The sequence below is a fragment of the Meleagris gallopavo genome, chromosome 1 (genome assembly GCF_905368555.1).
Source record: "Meleagris gallopavo chromosome 1, MGAL_WU_HG_1.1, whole genome shotgun sequence".
NCBI classification, from domain to species: Eukaryota; Metazoa; Chordata; class Aves; order Galliformes; family Phasianidae; genus Meleagris; species Meleagris gallopavo.
Window position 1 is genome coordinate 83,614,044 of NC_139404.1, and position 18,906 is coordinate 83,632,949.

The 18,906-nt window shown below is 34.5% G+C and overlaps 1 protein-coding gene across 28 annotated transcripts in view; it reads right to left on the reverse strand.

Moving 5' to 3' along the window:
• Window positions 1-18,906, reverse strand: part of ABI3BP (ABI family member 3 binding protein) — a 131,164-nt gene that overhangs the window by 16,416 nt on the left and 95,842 nt on the right. For all 28 annotated transcript variants that reach the window (XM_010720294.4, XM_010720238.4, XM_010720225.4 and 25 more), the window contains 7 exons: window positions 18,777-18,851; window positions 13,205-13,300; window positions 11,915-12,025; window positions 9,443-9,526; window positions 8,711-8,779; window positions 7,607-7,819; window positions 3,113-3,224 (listed from right to left, as the gene is read on the reverse strand). In XM_010720294.4, coding sequence (XP_010718596.2) covers window positions 3,113-3,224; window positions 7,607-7,819; window positions 8,711-8,779; window positions 9,443-9,526; window positions 11,915-12,025; window positions 13,205-13,300; window positions 18,777-18,851 — 760 coding nt within the window. The remainder of the gene's footprint in view (window positions 1-3,112; window positions 3,225-7,606; window positions 7,820-8,710; window positions 8,780-9,442; window positions 9,527-11,914; window positions 12,026-13,204; window positions 13,301-18,776; window positions 18,852-18,906) is intronic.

Sequence of the window (18,906 nt, forward strand, 5' to 3'; positions counted from 1 at the left end):
TTTTTAATTTCTACTCTCAAGTCCAGATGTGTTGTGATCAAGTCACCAAGAAGGAATAAGGTTGGCATACATGTTATAAGACGAACAGGAAATATGACAAACTGCCAGAAACTTAATTTATGTAGAGTAGCCCTCCTAAGTTGCTTTTTGTCTATGAAGATTCATTTTCACTTCCATATTAAGATGGTATGAATGTCTAAAAAACAAGTAGCTGATAACTGCACTGCTAATGAGAACTCCATTTCTCTTATGGTAAAACTATTTTTTCTGGATCTAGTCACTTTTCAGGTAAATGGCCATTATAATAATCCTCCTTTTCAGAGAAACTTGTATCCTGTTTAACTTCCACGTTTATAGTTACTGACAGCTGCAACCACACAAGCAATTTTTCAAGAGAGACTGACAGTCTCTCATTGCAACTGTCTTCCTAACACAGTCCAAATTTCTTAAATACTCCAAGTCTGGCCATTATCTCCTCATCTGTAAAAGCTGTCTTCCTCAAGAGGGGTGCCTGGCTTACTGCAGAGCTTTCCAGAGGTGTAGCAGTATGATCTACTTGAAAGAAGAATGCAAAAGAAAAAAAGGAACAGCATGATCTGTCAGGCACAGATACACTCATTTTTTCACAGCTGCCTGCTCTGTCCCCTTTGCACTGATGATTTGTTCATGTTGCTTCGCTCCTCCTGGATATGGGCAATTAATTCTTTAGCTTCTGGCGAGGCATTAGCATATCCTATCTGTTTTACCTCAACAGGACAAGGGGGGCTGCAGACCGTCTTTGTTGTGTAAAGCTCCTCAAGACTAAACATCTGGAGAATTACAGGCTTGAACTGTAATTCTGCTGCCATAGGAAGTTTCTGGTTAAAATTTACTTACAGAGACTGAGATTCAATATTCACAGTCATTCTTATTCCTTTTGGCAATTCTCAATTTAGATCTGCCCAGATTGGATCAATCTTGAACTTTCCTCAGCTCTGGAGGCACTGAATCTTCAGAGCAGCATATGGGATTCACACAGCATCACTGATGGCTTCAGGAAAGTTGGAAAAACTAGAATCTCAAATTCAGCTCGTCAGCTTCTCCAAAGTGTTTCAGGGCCAAGAGGTTCTTTCCTAGCTAATTCACTTTCTGCTACTGAGCATCTCTTTCCATATACTTGCTAGTAGTTTTGTAAATGTTGGTCCTTTGCAAGACGGATTTCTTTTTCTCCTCCAAGTTTCTTTTCCAGCTCCACCTCTTCTACAGCTCTTTCTTTTAAAGCTAGTTATGGAAAAATCCACTTCCTGGATTTAATGTATTACTTGATGAAATTGCAGACATTTCAGGGACTCTGTTAATTACTTTATACAGCTGTGTTTCGCTGTGTGTCTCTCCCTTCTATTTTCAGTCACCTTTACCCACCAGGCCATTTACATAATCAGTGAGCAATCAGCTCCTGACAGATAGGAAACCTTTGTTGTGGACATATGTTTTTCTTCGCAACACTGACACTACATGATGCCAGTCATCTTCAATGACTTTCTTACTTTTTCTGAAATGAATGTGCCAACAAGCCTGGATTCAAACTGCAACAGTAATAACTTCTTGTCCTTTTGAGTCTTCAAAATTAGGGAACACACATTTTGAAATTGGAATTTAATCAAACTGAACTGCACTGAGGACTTCACCTCCTTGAAATCCTGTGGGACTGAAGGGACATGCAGTACTGCAATTCACATAAAATATTTTCAATTTCAGATGATGGCTTCCTGAATCCAGAAATACTTGCTGCCTTTCGCTTTTGAGAGTGGGAGTGGGGATTATAGCTGTCACCTCATCAGAGTGAAGGTACCCCTTTTTATCCTAAGGCATCATCTGCCAGTTGGTGCTGATCTCATATTAAGCTTGTTTTAACAAAATCCACACTACAAAAGACAGCTGGTCTCCATGGTCTCTGCTCTGCTCTTGCTCCCCAAGCCCCAAGTCTTCTCGTAGGTACTGACAGAATTGTTCCAAATTAAAGTTAAACAAACCAGCTTATCTATTTCCCACAGTTCCTGTCCTCCTTATCACCTTTCCAAGAGTTCTAGCCTGCCTCCATCTTGCATCCTTTCTGAAAAAATAAAAAAACAAAACAGTTGTCTAAAGATGGTTTTCAAGAATGCAACTGCCTCATTCCAAAGCAGGGATTAAAATAGAAGTGAAAGCACAAACAGCAGTGCCCACTGTCTTTCTTCAGCTACTAGTCCAGAGATCTTTTGCTTTGCTGTCTCATCTCAGCCTCCTCAGTTGATGAAATGGAGGAAACTGAGGCTTGGTCTTCAGCACCAGTTGTATTGCTAACATAGATGACAGAACAACATACTGGCATTCACCCTTTCACAAGCAGTGTGACTTTAGGAAATGATAGAATACTTTCCCTTAGGAAATAACAGAGATAATCGTGATTATCAGCATTCTAACCATTTTTTGAGTTTGTTTCTCAGCAAAGTTTTGTTATTGTTGTTTTTTAATTAATTAATTTATTGTTTAGTTTTGCTTAGCCTTTCTTTTCCACTTCCTTTCCTCTTCACTTTCTGCAACAGCTCCTTATTCCTCCTGGAAGCTGCCAGTCACAAGTAGGTGAGCTAAAACCAGTGTGCCAGATTAATCCATGTCGCCTAAAAGTTAAACTACGTGATGGGTTCTGCACAGAATTTTGCGCTATATTACAAATTTAATAATAGTAAGAGAAAAGGAGAATTTATTTGTGATGGGAAAATATGATTACCATAGTCACGGTATTACAGGAAAAAACACTTGTCATTCACTAACTTTACAGTGAAATAAATGAACAACAGAAACACAGGACACTGCTTTTTTCCCCCTCTCCCCAGACCATTCATGTTTTATTGGAAATTTCCTAAACGTTCCTCAGATGTGTCTTATCTGTTAAAAGAAAGCAATATACGAGCATACCTTTTCCTCTCAGAGAAGGATTAAAATCTATTTGCTCTAATACATTATATATATATGTATTATTTGAAGCAACTGTTCTTATATTTATACATGCAATACATTTTCATTTGAAGTAGCACTTAGCTGACAGTCTAGATTAGTTGAATTAACTTAGAAAATATTCTTATTTAATTACCTTGTGTCAGGTTTTAGGTTTTCCACAGTAGAATGAGTTTGATTTGTAGTGATAATTGACTTCTCCTTTTCACCATCAGTCGCTCCATTTTCAGTTGACACAACCTCATACTCTGCAAAATTACAGTAAAGAGAAATTTGCTTAAGTAGTAGCTCTAGCTTGAGTGTCTTTATTGCTCTCTCTTTTCTCATCTTTTTCTCATCTTCCACTGTCTAAAAGGCTGCATAGATGTTTCATCTGAACAAGTCTGGGCATCACTATTCTAAAACAGTAGAAAAACTCCTGAAGAGTCCCAATTACACATTGATGAGTGTCTAGTCCCTCATCTTTTCTCATAATTTAGTTGAGGGACAGAGGGTATTCAACATCTCACCTCTGCCCAAAGGCACGCTACTGACAGAATTCTGAACAGAAAGAAGTTTAAATATCCTTTTGTCTGAATAAAGAAGAATCAAAAATGGAATTACAGTTTCTAAATGCTTAAACCTTGATGAAGCTAAGTTTTTAAGATTTCCACACTAATTTTGGTTGTGCACTTAGGGAATATGTCATTTTAGAATTAAATAATTTTGTTTAAATTTATTTCTGTGTTTATATTACTTATAGAGGCTCATTACTTTCTTTTTCTCTCACTGGCATGTACCACCAAGAAGAAGTCATGCTCTGAGTAGGGAAGTAACACCAGGTGTTTGGGAAGAAGATAACCCTTCAGCAAACCATAGCTAAGTCCAAGACACAGTCTCTCTTTATATATATCCCCTGACATGATTCTCAACAGCCTCTTCTAATGAAAACATGGAGCATATTGCTGATTTTCCTCTCTGTTAAGAAATTCACAGCTTCTCAGGATCTTACTTTCTCTTCCTAAAAACTGTCTGTAATCCCAAGTTCAGCTTTGCTAATTGTAAGCTAACACAGCAGAACATTTTCAAAGAACATGTGTAATTTAGATCCATAGCACGGTGGAATAAAGCATGTATTATACTGCGAAAATGAACACTAGAACTACCTATGAACCCTACAAAGCGACTTCTTTCCCTGTTTTTTTTCCTCTCATGACACTATTAGTTTTTAAGTAAATATTAGCAAGCTGTAGGGCTTTTTTTTTTTCTTCTTAATTTCTCCATACAAGTATATCCATTTGTTGTCAACATGGAAAGATAAAACATTACCTGCAATGAAATTCAGTGTTGAAAAGGAATAAAATTCTCGCAAGTGTTGCTGGACTTTCAGACTCTCTGTCTCTCATAGTTGTGTATGAAAATGAACGTATGCCCAAATACAGAAATGAATTGATCTAATTTTGACTGTGAATATGCAGCTCTGTCTTTCTTTGCACTCTTCTTGCAAAAAGCAGGCATTGAAAACACTGCAGTAAGTTATTTAATGGTGATACAATTAAGTTGGAGTGCAAAGCATCCCTAAAAAATTGGTGTACTAAAATTCCAAGCTTCTATGCCAGTCATTCAGTCCTGGTAATTACATATATACATGCACATGTGGATTTTAAATCACTTGCCATAATAGTTTCAAAAGGGTCTTTTTATATCATATCTTAAAACAGTTTCAGTTATTTGGAGCATATGTAGATAAAGTTAAACTTTAAAGTATGTTTAAGAGTATGTAAGAATATCAGCATGAAGCAAAGTATTACTGCTGATATTGAAGATTTCAAACTTTCTATGCTCAAAAGTGCTCCTCTAGAAGACACCCCTGAAGAGCAGAAAACCACTGCCTGTTAAAAACAAAATCAGAGACCTGCAGAAATGGATAGCTCAAATGCAAAAAACCATGTGATTTGAACTTTTAACTCATTCAAGTTGGAAAATACAACATAAAACAATGTGTGCATAGGCATGTGCTTGCATGCACACACACAAAGAATTACTGGAATGCATTCAGCACCTGGTTGTTACTACATATTGACAATGAACCTCAGTGGATTAGAAAATATGCTGCTCTACATCACACAGGCAACACAACCAGACTAGCAGACCACCAGCAAAAATGTCTTGGTCCCTGACATTTGCAGCCTTTATGAAAACAACAAGGTAAGCTTGATCACTGTTTTGGTATTATTTGTCAGACCTTTCCACTACTGAAGTACAGTTTTGTTTTTAGTAATAACCAAAATGATGAAAACCCTCATGCAATACCTTAGCTAAAGGTCAACCAGAGCAATTCTTTCTTAAAAAAGGCTTAAAAAATTACACCACTGTTTCCACAGTTCTATCTGAAAAAAAAAAGTTTGACGCGCAAATCAGAACATTGAGAAAACATGCATAAAAATACAAAAATAAAAAGAGATGACAGAAAATTTGATTTGTTTGTCTAAACAAGTAATATTGTATTTGTGCCAACATGAAATAATCACCTTTTTGAGAAAATGGGATTCATTGCCTTCTCCTGAATTCAGAAAATATCTTTGGATGAGTCAATAATGGAGTTTTTTTTTTGAAGTTAAAATGAAAGAGACAAACTCAGTGGGAGTATTTGTAAACCACAGAGTTCAAACATTATGTGTTACACATAGTGAATTTAAAAAGAATCGAAATTTACGATTCTAACATTACGGGAATGTTGTTACTTCTAGAAATTAAGCTACCTAAAATGAAAACTAAAGTTTATCTCAATGAAACAAAATGAATCCTATTTGTATGTTCTGCAGAAAGTTTTAATCTCCATTCTCAGAAGAGAGAGGATTATGCCTGGTGTCTCAGAGAAGTCTTCCAGAAGAATCTCAAAGAAAGTTAATTTTTACAAACAGTGATTACAGCAAGCACTTCCACCTAAAGACTTACAAAGTATAGTGTGTATTGCTTGCTCTGTTTTCACTGCAAATGTGAAAAAGAAAGGAAATAAGACTGTATTTAAATGACAACCAGGCCTTGCTTTCATCACTACATGATGCATGTTGACATTTTTCCCTGCTATAATGTAAATATTTTTATATTTCTGTAATTGAACTAGTAGTGCTGCAGTGGGTATGACACGTTCAAGAAAAACAGCAGGCCTGCTTCCAAGAAAGCATGCAGACTAAGTGAATATCTGATCTAATCAAACTAAGGTTAGGTATGTAGAAAGGCCTCTAGATATCAACAAAAACAACAGAGCAAAACAAAAAGAGGCACTGCAGTACTGCTTAGAATGGGGACTGTTCACAGAGCCTCTCCTCAGCCTCATACTTAGGCTACGAATAGGTTCACGCTTCTTTTTTTACCAGCACAAAACAGCAAGTTAGGTAACCATTCCTAACTCTTGTTGATACTTTATACTAGCCTATAGACATTTTTTTCCCCTTTTCATTCATCAGGAGAGGCAACTTTTTTCCTGTTTCTCAGAAGAGAAGATGCAGCTTAATTTTTGTTTTGTGTGTCTCATTCAATTTGCATTTATTATTTCCCAAACTGTGGAAAGAGCAAGAAAGAATGGAGGCTGAACCTAGTAATCATTTCTAGAGGAGCAAGAAAGGATTAATTTGGGAAAGAGAATTTATGACAGTCATTATTATACCTCTGCACTCAAATCTGTCATGACAGGCATATAGAGCAACATCTGAAAACATCCCACTTATATTCTAAAGTGAATGGCTAATGATCAAGTCTTGCTCTCCAGACTTCCTACTTTTAACTATTCTATTCTCTTAACTATTCTATTCTATAAGGCAACACAGTCAAATCTGTTTGGCCATAGTAGTGGTGTACCAGTGATACTGCAAATCAAAATTTTCTTTTATGTCAGAGGTGAAAATGAAAGTCATTTTCTGACAGTACAGAGGAACCATAAATTCCTCTCAAGTGTTCAAATCTGGTCAGCTTGTGTTGATATATGGAAGATGATTATATGGAAGAATTACGAGTGGTCTCCTTACATGTTTACCTGTCTAGGTACTCATTAATGCCTGCCTCACAAAGTGTTTACTCTCAATACAATAACTTTCTTTTACAAATGAGAAAAAATAAACAGATGGTTTTAAACAGAGAGAACTTGGTGATCTTATGGTGGATACTGCAGATAATATGTGGCAGAGTTCTGCTGACCTACTAGAATGATGTAAGCATTCTGGCTTACATTTCTGGTTCGCTGATTCACTAATCAAAAACATTCTTAAGGCACAAAAGATGTCTATATTGTGTGTATCTAACTTAATAATAAAGAGTACTGTTACATTGCTAGAACTTCGTGATTTGTTCTTATCAGAAAGGTTGTAGATTTTTTGCTTATCTACAGTAAGCAGAAATGTTAGAAATGAAGGGAATATACAGTCATATTTCTTAAGTATCTTTTTGTGTCATCACAGACTCCAGTGATATAGCTGAGAAAATCTTGTTCTAATCTATTAGCATTTTCTTACACATAATTGACAGACAGTAGCATGACACAAAAGCTCCTCCCTAATCACAGTATTTTCTTAAATTGCATAAAACCACTGTCAAAGTAAAAATAAGCTAGAAATACTGTAATCTGATAAAATAGATGAAAAATCAAACCAACCAGTAACAGTATCATTGTCTGGTTTTTCCCAGTCCAATATGACGAAAGTTGGACAGCCCTCAACAGTCACAACTGTTAGGTTGGTTGGAGGATTCTGTGGAGGACGAGTAGGTTCTTCTTTGATGCCAGCCTCTTCTTGAGGGAAATGTTCAAGAGAGCTTGTGATAGAGCAAGGCACATCATCATCTTTCTTCATATACTTGACATGGGGTGCTAAAAGCAATAAGAAAAGGTTGTTATTCAGTAAAGAGTACAAACAATGATGTTTTAATAAATCAATGCAATTCCACCCAGTATGCAACTTCCAGTTTAGGGACGATAGCAAAAATATGCACAAGTCAAAATCAGCCACAAGAAGTTTAAGAATTAAAAACTATATATTCAATACTCTCTCTAAGCTGCTCTGACTTATTTATTTATTTATTTATTAAATTTTCTTATTTATTTGGTTGCTTTAGATATGGAATCTGCGCTCTCTTCCCATGGTCACTGCTGATGAAAAGTTACTTTGCAGGCACTAGTGAGTAATACACATTGTTAAGCAATTTGAAATAATTAAATTTTGTTGTGAAAATTGTTGTACTCTTTCTACAGTAAAGTGACACCACAATTTCATTTGCAACTTTTGAGTGCTATGATAATATAAAGACGTAATGCCCATTAGTCCATCAGCAAGAGTAATGTTTAGTTGAGAGTAATTCAGTCATTAACTTGCAGCTTCTAGAAAATGCCAGAATCTCAAACAGTTTCAGTAATACAGGATCAAACCTTGGAGAAAACCTGAGGCAAATGTCTTGCATTCTGCATGAAAATTTGGAAAAGAAAATTACTGAAATTTATAATTAAAACCTCATTAGCTCTAAAACTCAAATTTGCTAGTCTGCAAAATATGAGGCTGTAGTATAGAAGAAAACAGAATAGATGTAAAATGTAGCCAAGAACAGGCTGGTGATCCTGACTCTCCATAGAGCCCTTTCTTCTGACTGAGATGGAAAAGAATCAAATGAAGTTCTGGCCCTCAAATAATCAAACAAGATAATTTTGATTAAAGACAGTTTCCATATATTTCCTCAAATTGAAATAACATAGCTTTTAAAATCCTACCTAGGTACCTTGGTTTGCCTGAAGAATCTGTTTCTGATGTAGGGCTTGAACTGAAGACAGTTGCATCAACTGTAAGGAGACACAGTTATGACTCAGTTTGCAATAAATATTAAGTTTCAATGTTAGAACTCTAGAATTTCACAGTTCTTCTGGCATTTTAAATCATTCCTGGAAGTGTTCCTCCACTTGTAGCTTACTCCTACGTGATTTTATAAAAGATTAATTCACAACAGATCATTATGTTTATTCTATTGCATTCTTTTTTTTTTTGATCTAGATAGTAACATATTGATCTTAGGTAGTAGGATACCACAACCACCTTGAGTGCTTGCCAGTGTCAAGTTAACAATTTTAATTTACATCCTATACAAAATGAAATGTTCAGTAAAAGAAGTGTCTTATTTACTTCTCTCACAGACTAAAAGTAGACACTGAATAGTACTGAAGTCCTGCTTAGCATGTATTGATTTCTACCAAGATAGAAGGGTCATCATGTTCTCCTTTACAAAGATGTATATTAGAAGATACCAATACGAATTCAGCCAAGTTACAGAAGTCAAAGTGGCAAAACAGAAATCAGAATCATCCCAGATAGAGTACTTCTCATATTAAATATATAATGGATCAGTGTATTCAAGAAAAAGGAAACAAGAAAAAAAGAGGAAACCTACATGCATTTTAGAAAACAAACAAACAAACAAAAGAGTCCAGAACAATCTGTGTTATACTCACCATAATACTCTGGAGTTGCAAAAGCTGTTGGTGTCTTATATGGCACTCCTGTCTTCACTGGCATTGTTGGTCCAGCTGGTTTAGCTACGGTGACAGAAGGAGGAGCTTATGGCAAAAAGGCATTCACTATTCAGAAAATCAAAAAGCTATTTCATTCTCAACAGAATTCTGATTTCTGATGACTACTTCATAAAATATGTGGGTATATACTTTCATTAAAACTATTCGCCTCAAAACTTACTCAATAGCTTCCAGTTGGATTTAAGAAAAGTCTGAGTTGTCCATATTGTCAATATAACTTATACTTGAAATCTAGTAATAAAATTCTTTGCTATTTGGAGACTGTCTTTAAGAACTTCAGTTAGCTAGAACATGACCTGGCTATAAAGCACTGGTAGAAGTCATAAAATAACCAACATTAACATTCTGTTTCTTGAATAAAAGAACACATTTATTTACAAGACAAAAGAGCTAAGTCAATAACTGATATTCAGAAACCTACCAGACAATTGTGACTATGAAATCTCACCTCCAAAAATCCACAAACTACATAATGTAGTCACCTTCACTGGCAGTATGACACATAACATGGAGAATGAAGGCAGAATTTTGATGAATTAAGTTAAAAAAATGGAACTAGTATAAAAGCGGACAGTGGAAATTTTAGATTCTTACTTCTCACTTCAGTCCAGTTCCACAAATGCTTTGGAACTTTTTTTTTTTTTTTTTTTTTTTTTTTTTTTTTTACATAGCTAAGAGACTTTTAATATCTGCATATAGACTTTCTCATAACATTCATCTAGTGGACGAGTAAGAAAGATACAAGTAAGGAATTAATCACAGCATTAAAAAGAAAGAGAAACAGAACAAAATTATGACAGGGAAAATCCAAGAGGAACATTGAAGCAAAATTTTTCTGTTATGATGTGGAACAACCTCTCTAGAGAACTGAAAGAAACTTATACGATGTTTCAAACTAAGCTGAATAAACACTATGAAACAGAGAAAAAGGAAAATCTACTCCTGGCCTCACAAGGAAGGTCCAGGTCATCTAACCAATTTATTCTTTCTTGAATGTCTAGGAAGACATGACAACAGATGACTACTCCATAACCTGGCCACTAAGTATGGAAAAAAATGGTGGAATTCCAAAATGCTGTTAGATGAATTAGAGATTTAATGGAGAAAATAATAATAGATCCCATTACAAGCAAATGAAAATGCATCAAGGCAAATTTTTTTGCATGCTACATGTTAAGACTGACAAGGTCTCATGTTCTGTTTTAGCTATTAGAAAACACCACCAATCAACAGGAAGTGCAGACATAACATTTCTTAGCTCTGCTGTTATGCAGATACACAGCTTGTTTCAACCATCTTTGAGATCTTTACTTCTAAATTGCTGCACAAAATATTAAAGATTTATTTAGGTCCTGCCACCATGAAGATCTACTACTGGGGTAAGCTTTCTCACAATGATGCCCGCAGAGATGGATCAGCTTAGATTTTGTAGACGAGCAAAGGACATAGAAGTCAAAAGAGTCTTCCTTAACAGACCCAAACAGAAAGGCGGTCTTTGCTTTCAAGAAAATGGAGAAAAAAATTCACAACTTTCTTGCCTTAGTAGCACACAAATCCCCCAAGCAAAATAAAACAAAACAAATAAAATGAAATGATTAATAAAGCAGAATCGAGACCTTCATATTTCCAGTGAAGTAAAAAGAGTAATATGAAGAGGGGAGTATTACTTATGATGCTAAGCAGAGTGAGATGAACTAACATTAACCTTTGGATTCTAATTTCAAATTTCTCTGCATTTCTCTGCAGAGAAAACATACAGAATGATACTGAGTATTAGCTTCAGGATAAAACTAAAATAAAACAGGAAATGTAAAAGATTCTGTGTGCTCTAACAATGATACTGAGAAGCAAGAACACTGTTACACATAAATGAAGCTAAACTCATCGTACATGTAATAACTTCTATTCTTCTACCTCCCAGATAAGTTAGTTTTGGCTGCTTGTTAGCTCAAGTTATATGCAGTGGTTAATGCATGTGCCAGATACACAGGACAGAATTTTTCATAAATTATCAGCTGTGGGTATGTATTGAAGCATAATATCTGATATCTCCCATCTGATACATACATTAAATAACTGCAAATGCTATTAGTAGACATGAAATGTTTTTACAGTTGATCTATTTAAAGGATGACTTGTATTATGCTCATTTGATGCTGGTTAGCTCTCACCTCCCTTACTGTGGACGAGTTACATAAAAGGTTAAATATATCTGTATCTATACAGAAATAATTTGTATATTCAGACAAAAGACACAAGGCTCTTTAAGAAAACTGGTTTTTATAGATATCACATTTAATTTCAGAAAGAATTTATGCTATCAAATTTTCCTGTACACAGATAGTGAGTTAAGTAACACATAAAATGTTCATGCTGAAAAGGTTGAGATACCTGGAATGCCTGGTTTACCCGTCACAGTGTTTGGAGGCAGAGGCTTTCTTCGCATTGGTGTCGGCTTGACAGGAGGTATAGGAGGATGCTGAGGTCTAGGTGATGTAGCTCCTGAATGACATAATAGGACATTGTCATTAATTATTTAACCTCCAAGTCAATAAAATCAGAAAATACAATAGAATACAATAGGAGTCATATTCTGACATCTGAAATACTGTTTCACGTTTGATTTAGTAGCAAAAGCAAAGACACGAAGCATGAAAATAAACACAGTTGTATTTTCAGCCTTGAATTCTTTATAAAGTGTGTGTTACGGTATCTTACAAGCTTACAGTGATAAAATAAAGATCCTCAGGGATTTTGTACAAATACTTTGAAAGTTCATTTTATGTGTAGTTAGTCTCATTTCTGTCAACCATTCTTTTTTTTGGCAGCCAATGGGATACTTCTTCCCACAGTAAACAGTATCTGAGTGTAGTTGGAAACTTCTTCAGTACCCTAACTCACAGAATTCATTACTTCTGTACTTTCTAACTGATAAAACCAGTCCCCCTCAGATTGAAGTGTAAGATGTAGCAAAAGTGAATTATTATTAGAGTTATGTTATCCAATACTACTTTAATGTAAAAAAATGAAAAAATCTCTGTATGGATTGACATGTGTAAAGACTGGTATTCTGCTAGAAATGTCTGAAGCAACCAGGTAGGCTGAAGCAACCAAATTCTGATAACTGACCTATAACATTATTGCATATCTTCAGTTGAAATGTTTTGAATGTTTTGAAAATACGATTGTCTCTCTTTCAAGAGAGTTAAAACGGATAAGACTGGTAGAACACATGTAAAGAAACTTCAGCTAATTCACTCCACCTTGGTATTTTGCAACATCCCTCACATTCTAATTTTCCTAACTATCCTAATATCCAACAAAGCCTTCTTATCAGTGGGAATGTAATTTGATTAGCTGTTCTCCCTTGCTATCTAGAGCATATAGGAATGAAAATAATCAGTGCTTACAGTACTGTGCCTGTTTGACCAAATGGGTATAATAAACAGTGGTGATGGTAATTTATAGTTGCAAACATGTGCCACAGAATAAGAAGAGACCACAAAATATTCTTATTTTTATCTCTTACAACCATCCTGAAGTAAGAAGTATATGCATGAATGATGATGATGAAGAATTACTTTCTCTTCTTAGTGGAGGTGTTTTTATGTAAGAAAGATAATGTCTTGATTTTTCATAGCTATTAGAAATCTCCTTATCATTTTTTTAAATTAATCTTACCAGAGAATGGCTTCTCCCAGGTGTCAATATATTCCAAAGGTTTTTTTACATCCATGCCGATATGTCTGGCAATATCCTCAGGTGTATATATGTCATCTGTGAAGAGAAAGGGAATGAATTATTTTCTACAGGGCAGCACTGACTTGTACAACAGTTCTACATTACTGTATGTTACAGTACTGTATTTGTACTGTATGTTCAAACTCTAGCCAACATGAAGTGCAAAACTGATATTTTTAGTGATACCTTTGTTAAATCTATTTTATTTTTCTATTCAAGTAAGTAGAAAGTAGTCTTGATCTAGAGAGTCTACACTTTAATTTTAAGTATTCATTGATGAAGTTATATTTAGAAATAGAGAATAAGATTAAGGGAAAACTGATGATGTAAACCAAAATTATAAGTGGAAAGATTTCAGATTTTCAGCACACAGAACAAAATGTCTGTTGATTCTTATAAATGATGAAATTCTTCTTTTCCTCAAAAATAATGTCTTTGGTTGTCGTCTATATTGAATAACTAGAGGAATTCAGAAAAAAACATAATCTGTATTTGGAGTACTGGACGCAAAGTGTCTGTAAAATTCATTTTATATACAGAAGAATGTCCTACTTAAAAGGAATATTAACACTTTAAAAATATAAATAAATTAAATGACATTAAAAAGATCAGTGCAACTTCTCCTAGTACAGATCAACTCTTTCACATGCTGACATTCATAGGATAACCTTCCTTATAAGTGTATTTACTTCATGAAAATCTCTTAATATGGTAGACTGAGAAGACACATTGTGATCATCACGTTTGTGAAAAATTCACACTTTCTCATGACATGAGAGAACACCTTGAAATCTAAAAGGAAAATAAATGAGAGCTTAATGATCAAATTGGATAGCCTATTTCCATATGATCTAAACATTTCAACAAAGGTTTTCATATTTTTATAATCCAATATTCAACTTGTTACTGGACTACACTAGTATTTCAACTTATGAAGAACCTATTTTTTAAAATATATTTTACTGTTTCACTATTCATGCTAAGTATGTCTTAGAAATCCACAGTAAAAATAGAATTGGATGGAAAGTGTGCACTCTAAAAATATGACTGAGTCTTAGTATTCCTCACAGAGTAAAGTAGCAGTATGGAAACATGAAGTGATTCACTACAGGTTAAAATAATGAGACTTGAAGTTAGTTGTATCAAGATGTGGGTCTTCTGGTCCCTGTGACTGAAAATCTTAAATGTATCGTATGATATTGATATAATTGCAATTTGTCTTCAGGTAACTAAAGTGGTTAATTAATTAGGTCTTCAGGTACACAAAGCATCAGAGCACTAATGGATGTTTCATCTGAATGGCATTTGAGGAAGATGTATGAGAACATCAGTGTTAGCTTTAAAAAGAAAAAGAAGTCTTATACAACATAGGCATCAGACAAAGTATACCAGCTTCTTGACTTCACCCCACAACAAACGCTTCAACAAAATGTATCATTACATTGCCTAATCTCACAAAATCACCCAAGTACCCAAGTATCTATTACAAGTCCAACTTAGTTCTGCACCTGTGTCTTCAGAAAGCCTGCCTCTATTCTTTACTATACAATTGGGAATCACAATCTGTTCTGAGTTGTATCAGCTAGCAACAAAAAAAATATTGTAAATGTTCCAGATGGTAGAAGAAACATTTTGTTCAGAGCCATGCAGTATCATTAGGTTTGTAAAACAGAAATGAAAAATAAGTGACAACATGCTCCTTTTGACAAAAATCTCAATTTGAGTATTTTAATGCTCTTCAAAATCACTTAAGTTTGTCTTTTCCACACAAAATACCTGCAATGTCATACAGCTTTCTGTATTTATCATAGCACTTGTGTTAAGCAAGCTACGTTAGCTGCCATAGTATAAGCATTTCAACATTCATCCAAACTTGTAATAGAATTGAGATTAATTTTGTTAGATAAATGTGTATCCATGTTTCTTTAGGTTACAATTTTTTTATTATTATTATTCTTTTTAAGTATGCATGGGGTCTGAAACACCTTAAAACTAACCAATGCATCTTGAAAAGCAGGAATGCCATTAGAAGGGAAGAAGTAGAAAAGGTGCTGTTGATAAAAAATTAGATCATATACAATTGTAGAATTATTAAGGTTGGAAAAGTCCTCTAAATCATCTAGTCCAACTGTCTACCTACCACCAATGCTGCCCGCTAAACCATATTCCCCAGTACTGCATCTACACGTTACTCCTTAATATTTGAATTCCTGTAGAACTTTGCTATACACTCGCAGTTTCAAAAATAAAAAATAAGGAGAGCATAAAGTTGCTGTCTGTTCTAATGAGAACCAACTGTCTCTCAGAAGGGAGTCTAAATGTTGGTGAAACTTTGCTGAATTTTGTCCAGAAGCTTTTAAAGATAAAACCAGATAATACTTGGGTAAGGCATATTACATACATGGAAACAAATACAACAATCCATGTCTTTAAAACTAAATTGTAGAGAATTGATTTAAAATGGCTTAAAACATGGCAGAAAAATAAAAAGGAATGCTAGTCAAGAAGGTGCTGCCCCTGCTCCTTTCCCACAGTCATGTTAACTAGCTGGCATAACAGCTACCTATACAGCTAGCCAGGAGAATTAAAAGCCTGCCAGGAAACCAACCACAGTCCCACGCACTTTTGCTGGAAAGAACAAACTCCACAGCATATCATCTGGGCCCTGAAGCTGCCAAGCACACTTTGCATGGAGTGAAACATCTTTGCATTGATACTAATGTGTATGCTCAGGAAGAAGACCTGGAGCACATTCAGCAGTGATGCCTGCTCAGTATGGAAGTAAAATGTGCAAACTGGTCATAAAACAACAGAGTAACAAATGTATTCTTCAGAAAAAGAAAATAATGATATAATGTTTAGATGTAAGCTTGAAAACTTACTGTTTCTTACAGGCTGGTTAAGGATTCTGATCACCTTATACCAGAGGTTAAAGAATTCTTTTCAGCTAACTACAGAAAATAACATACTGTTTTCATAGTGGAAGAAATATACTTCTCTACTCTCAAAAATAATCAAAACATTTGTATTATAATTTCTCTAAGACATCATCTACTGAAAGAAAAATAAAACTCTTTTTTCTTAGTTGGTAAGATTTAGGTCTCAAAGTTAGTCAAATTCTCTTTTTTAAGTCTTTTCAACGGATTGAAAAGATCATTTGCAACACATAATTACATATTTCTTGGGAGGGTTGCAGAAGATTTCTTTGTAATTGATTTCCTGAACACTTTGTTGTACAAAATGCTTTTTCTAAGCATGGATAACCTTACAGGCTCAGATATTGCATTTGCCACAATACTGTGATGTACTTGCACTACAGAAAGTTTGGGGATTTTACTTATTGATCATCAAGGGGAGAATATAGTAGAGAATGAAAAGAATTTGCTAAAAGTTGCAGCCCTCTGTGGTCATGTCATGATTGTGAAAAATTCATTGGTGATCTCTCTGCACTTTTGAGAAGAAAGACGTATGTCATAAGAAGGTATCAGTGAGTTGCTATGCCAATAGGACTAGATGTACAAATAAAAAGTTGAGAATATATGTCCACTCTTAGCACTTTGGACATCCCGTTTAACTTAAAGGGCTCACTTGACAAGATGCAAAATCTAGCTAACAGACCTCCTCATGATGTCTCCACTTAGAGGAAAAGACTTAAATAGCTGAGGAATGGAAACTTGCAAAATCATAATTTTTCAGAACTTTAAAAGAAGGTATCAGTTTCCTTGTGAATACTCAGCCTTCACAACAAGGTAATATAGCCTTGTGAGGATTTCTGACATCATCTATGACAGTGGAAGTAGTTCTTGATGGCAAGTGGCCCTACTGTAAAGACATAGAAATAAAGACTAGTGGGTACTCCAGATGAAGCATTTAAGATAAAAATTGCTTAAAGTAATACTATAGTAATGACCTAAAATAGCAGTAAGCACAATAAGCTACACTTAAAATAGTTTACATATCTGTTATTATGTTAACACTTCCGGTTTACCTAGGATGCTTTTTTTTTTTTTTTAATTATTTTTTCTACTTAATCTAAAAATGTTACTACCAGGGGTACTGCTATATGGAAGAATGAAAATTTTTCACATACTATCTAACATAACTCTGTATTCATACATAATTTCATAATATGATTTCAAAGACACCTATTACTGGAAACCTGCATGCATTCTGCCTGTTTTGGTAATCAGATGTTTGAAAGTTCACTTATAAGCAGACTGTCCAACTCGAATAGCAAAACATTTTGATCCATGTTACTACCATCAATCATAATGTCTCTGATGTTCTGGAATCAGATGGGCTCATTTTATTTCCCAGAAGGAATATGGTAGGTCAAAGAACACATACCTCCAACGAAGACATCTACTCTACATTTAATAGAAAAGAGTATATCATGTTCAAGCTATCTTAAATTTAATTTAAATAGAAGACCGTCTCTTCTGAGTAAGAATATGGTTGACTTCTCAAAACAATCTACAAGAATGGCTAGCCCATGTCACTCTAAGGTCAACAACAAGTAATAAGTTCTCAAAGATACTTTGGAAATTCAAGATAAGAGAAAAATTAGAAAGGCAAAAAAGGTATGGGTAAATTAGATAGTATGCTACTCAGATTATCCTAACTTAGCTAGCACAAGGTAATATTATGGGACAGCAGTACAGGTGATAGCGGATGAAGAGCCAAAACTTTGCATGGAATATGTTTAATATTTATGTATTTTTCTTTTAATTGATATTATTTATTACTTAAACCCTGTGTAATTGATGAAGAATCATGAAAATCTGTATTTAATTAATAAATGTCCATGGTAAAAACAAATATTAATAATGACATATTAAATTAATGCTTGGCAAAACTAAAAAAAAGAACGTAGGTACCATCTTTAGTATGAATGAATACTGACAATGTTTTTTTGATTGAATGGAAAAATCAAGTAAAATTAAAATTTGAAAATATTTTCTCCCCTTACTAAAACAGTATTTTTAATAAGACTTTGTGATTAATGATGGATGGTAACTGTAGGATTGTGTAATGATGTGTAAAGAGATAGTTCTCAGTCTCTTCTAACACTCATCAACTAAGAGCTTCCTTGGTGTTGGAAGTATTCAAAATCCTGAATAATGAGTTGGTCCTATGCAATCACATCACTTGCAAAACAAGCAAGATGCTTGGCTTTAAGGCTTTCTTAACCGCTCTTCTGACTTAAATAATCTGGTAACTATTTGACACAACATTTTCCAGTAATTATTCTGGACCTATCATCTGGAAAACATCAATACAAAGTAGGCATATAATAATCTATCTGTAAGTCTACTCTTATCTTTTACAATATAATCTCACAGTGGCACTCAAGAACAGTACAGAATTATTAAAGTCAGAAATTATATTGTACTGTACTCTAAGGAATTAACTTCAAATCAAATGTAATGAAGTATTTTGCAGGGTTCAAGATTATTTCAGTAATTATTTAAGTAACATTCCTAATACGTTTAAAAAAAATATATAGCTCTACCTGTTGTTGGCACAATCCACTTTGGCAAGCCAGGTGCTTTTGTTCTAGCTGGTGCTACTGTGGTTTTACTCAGAGCTGAGAAGAAGTTAAAACAAACAAACAAATCAAAAACAAACAAAAAAAAAAAACA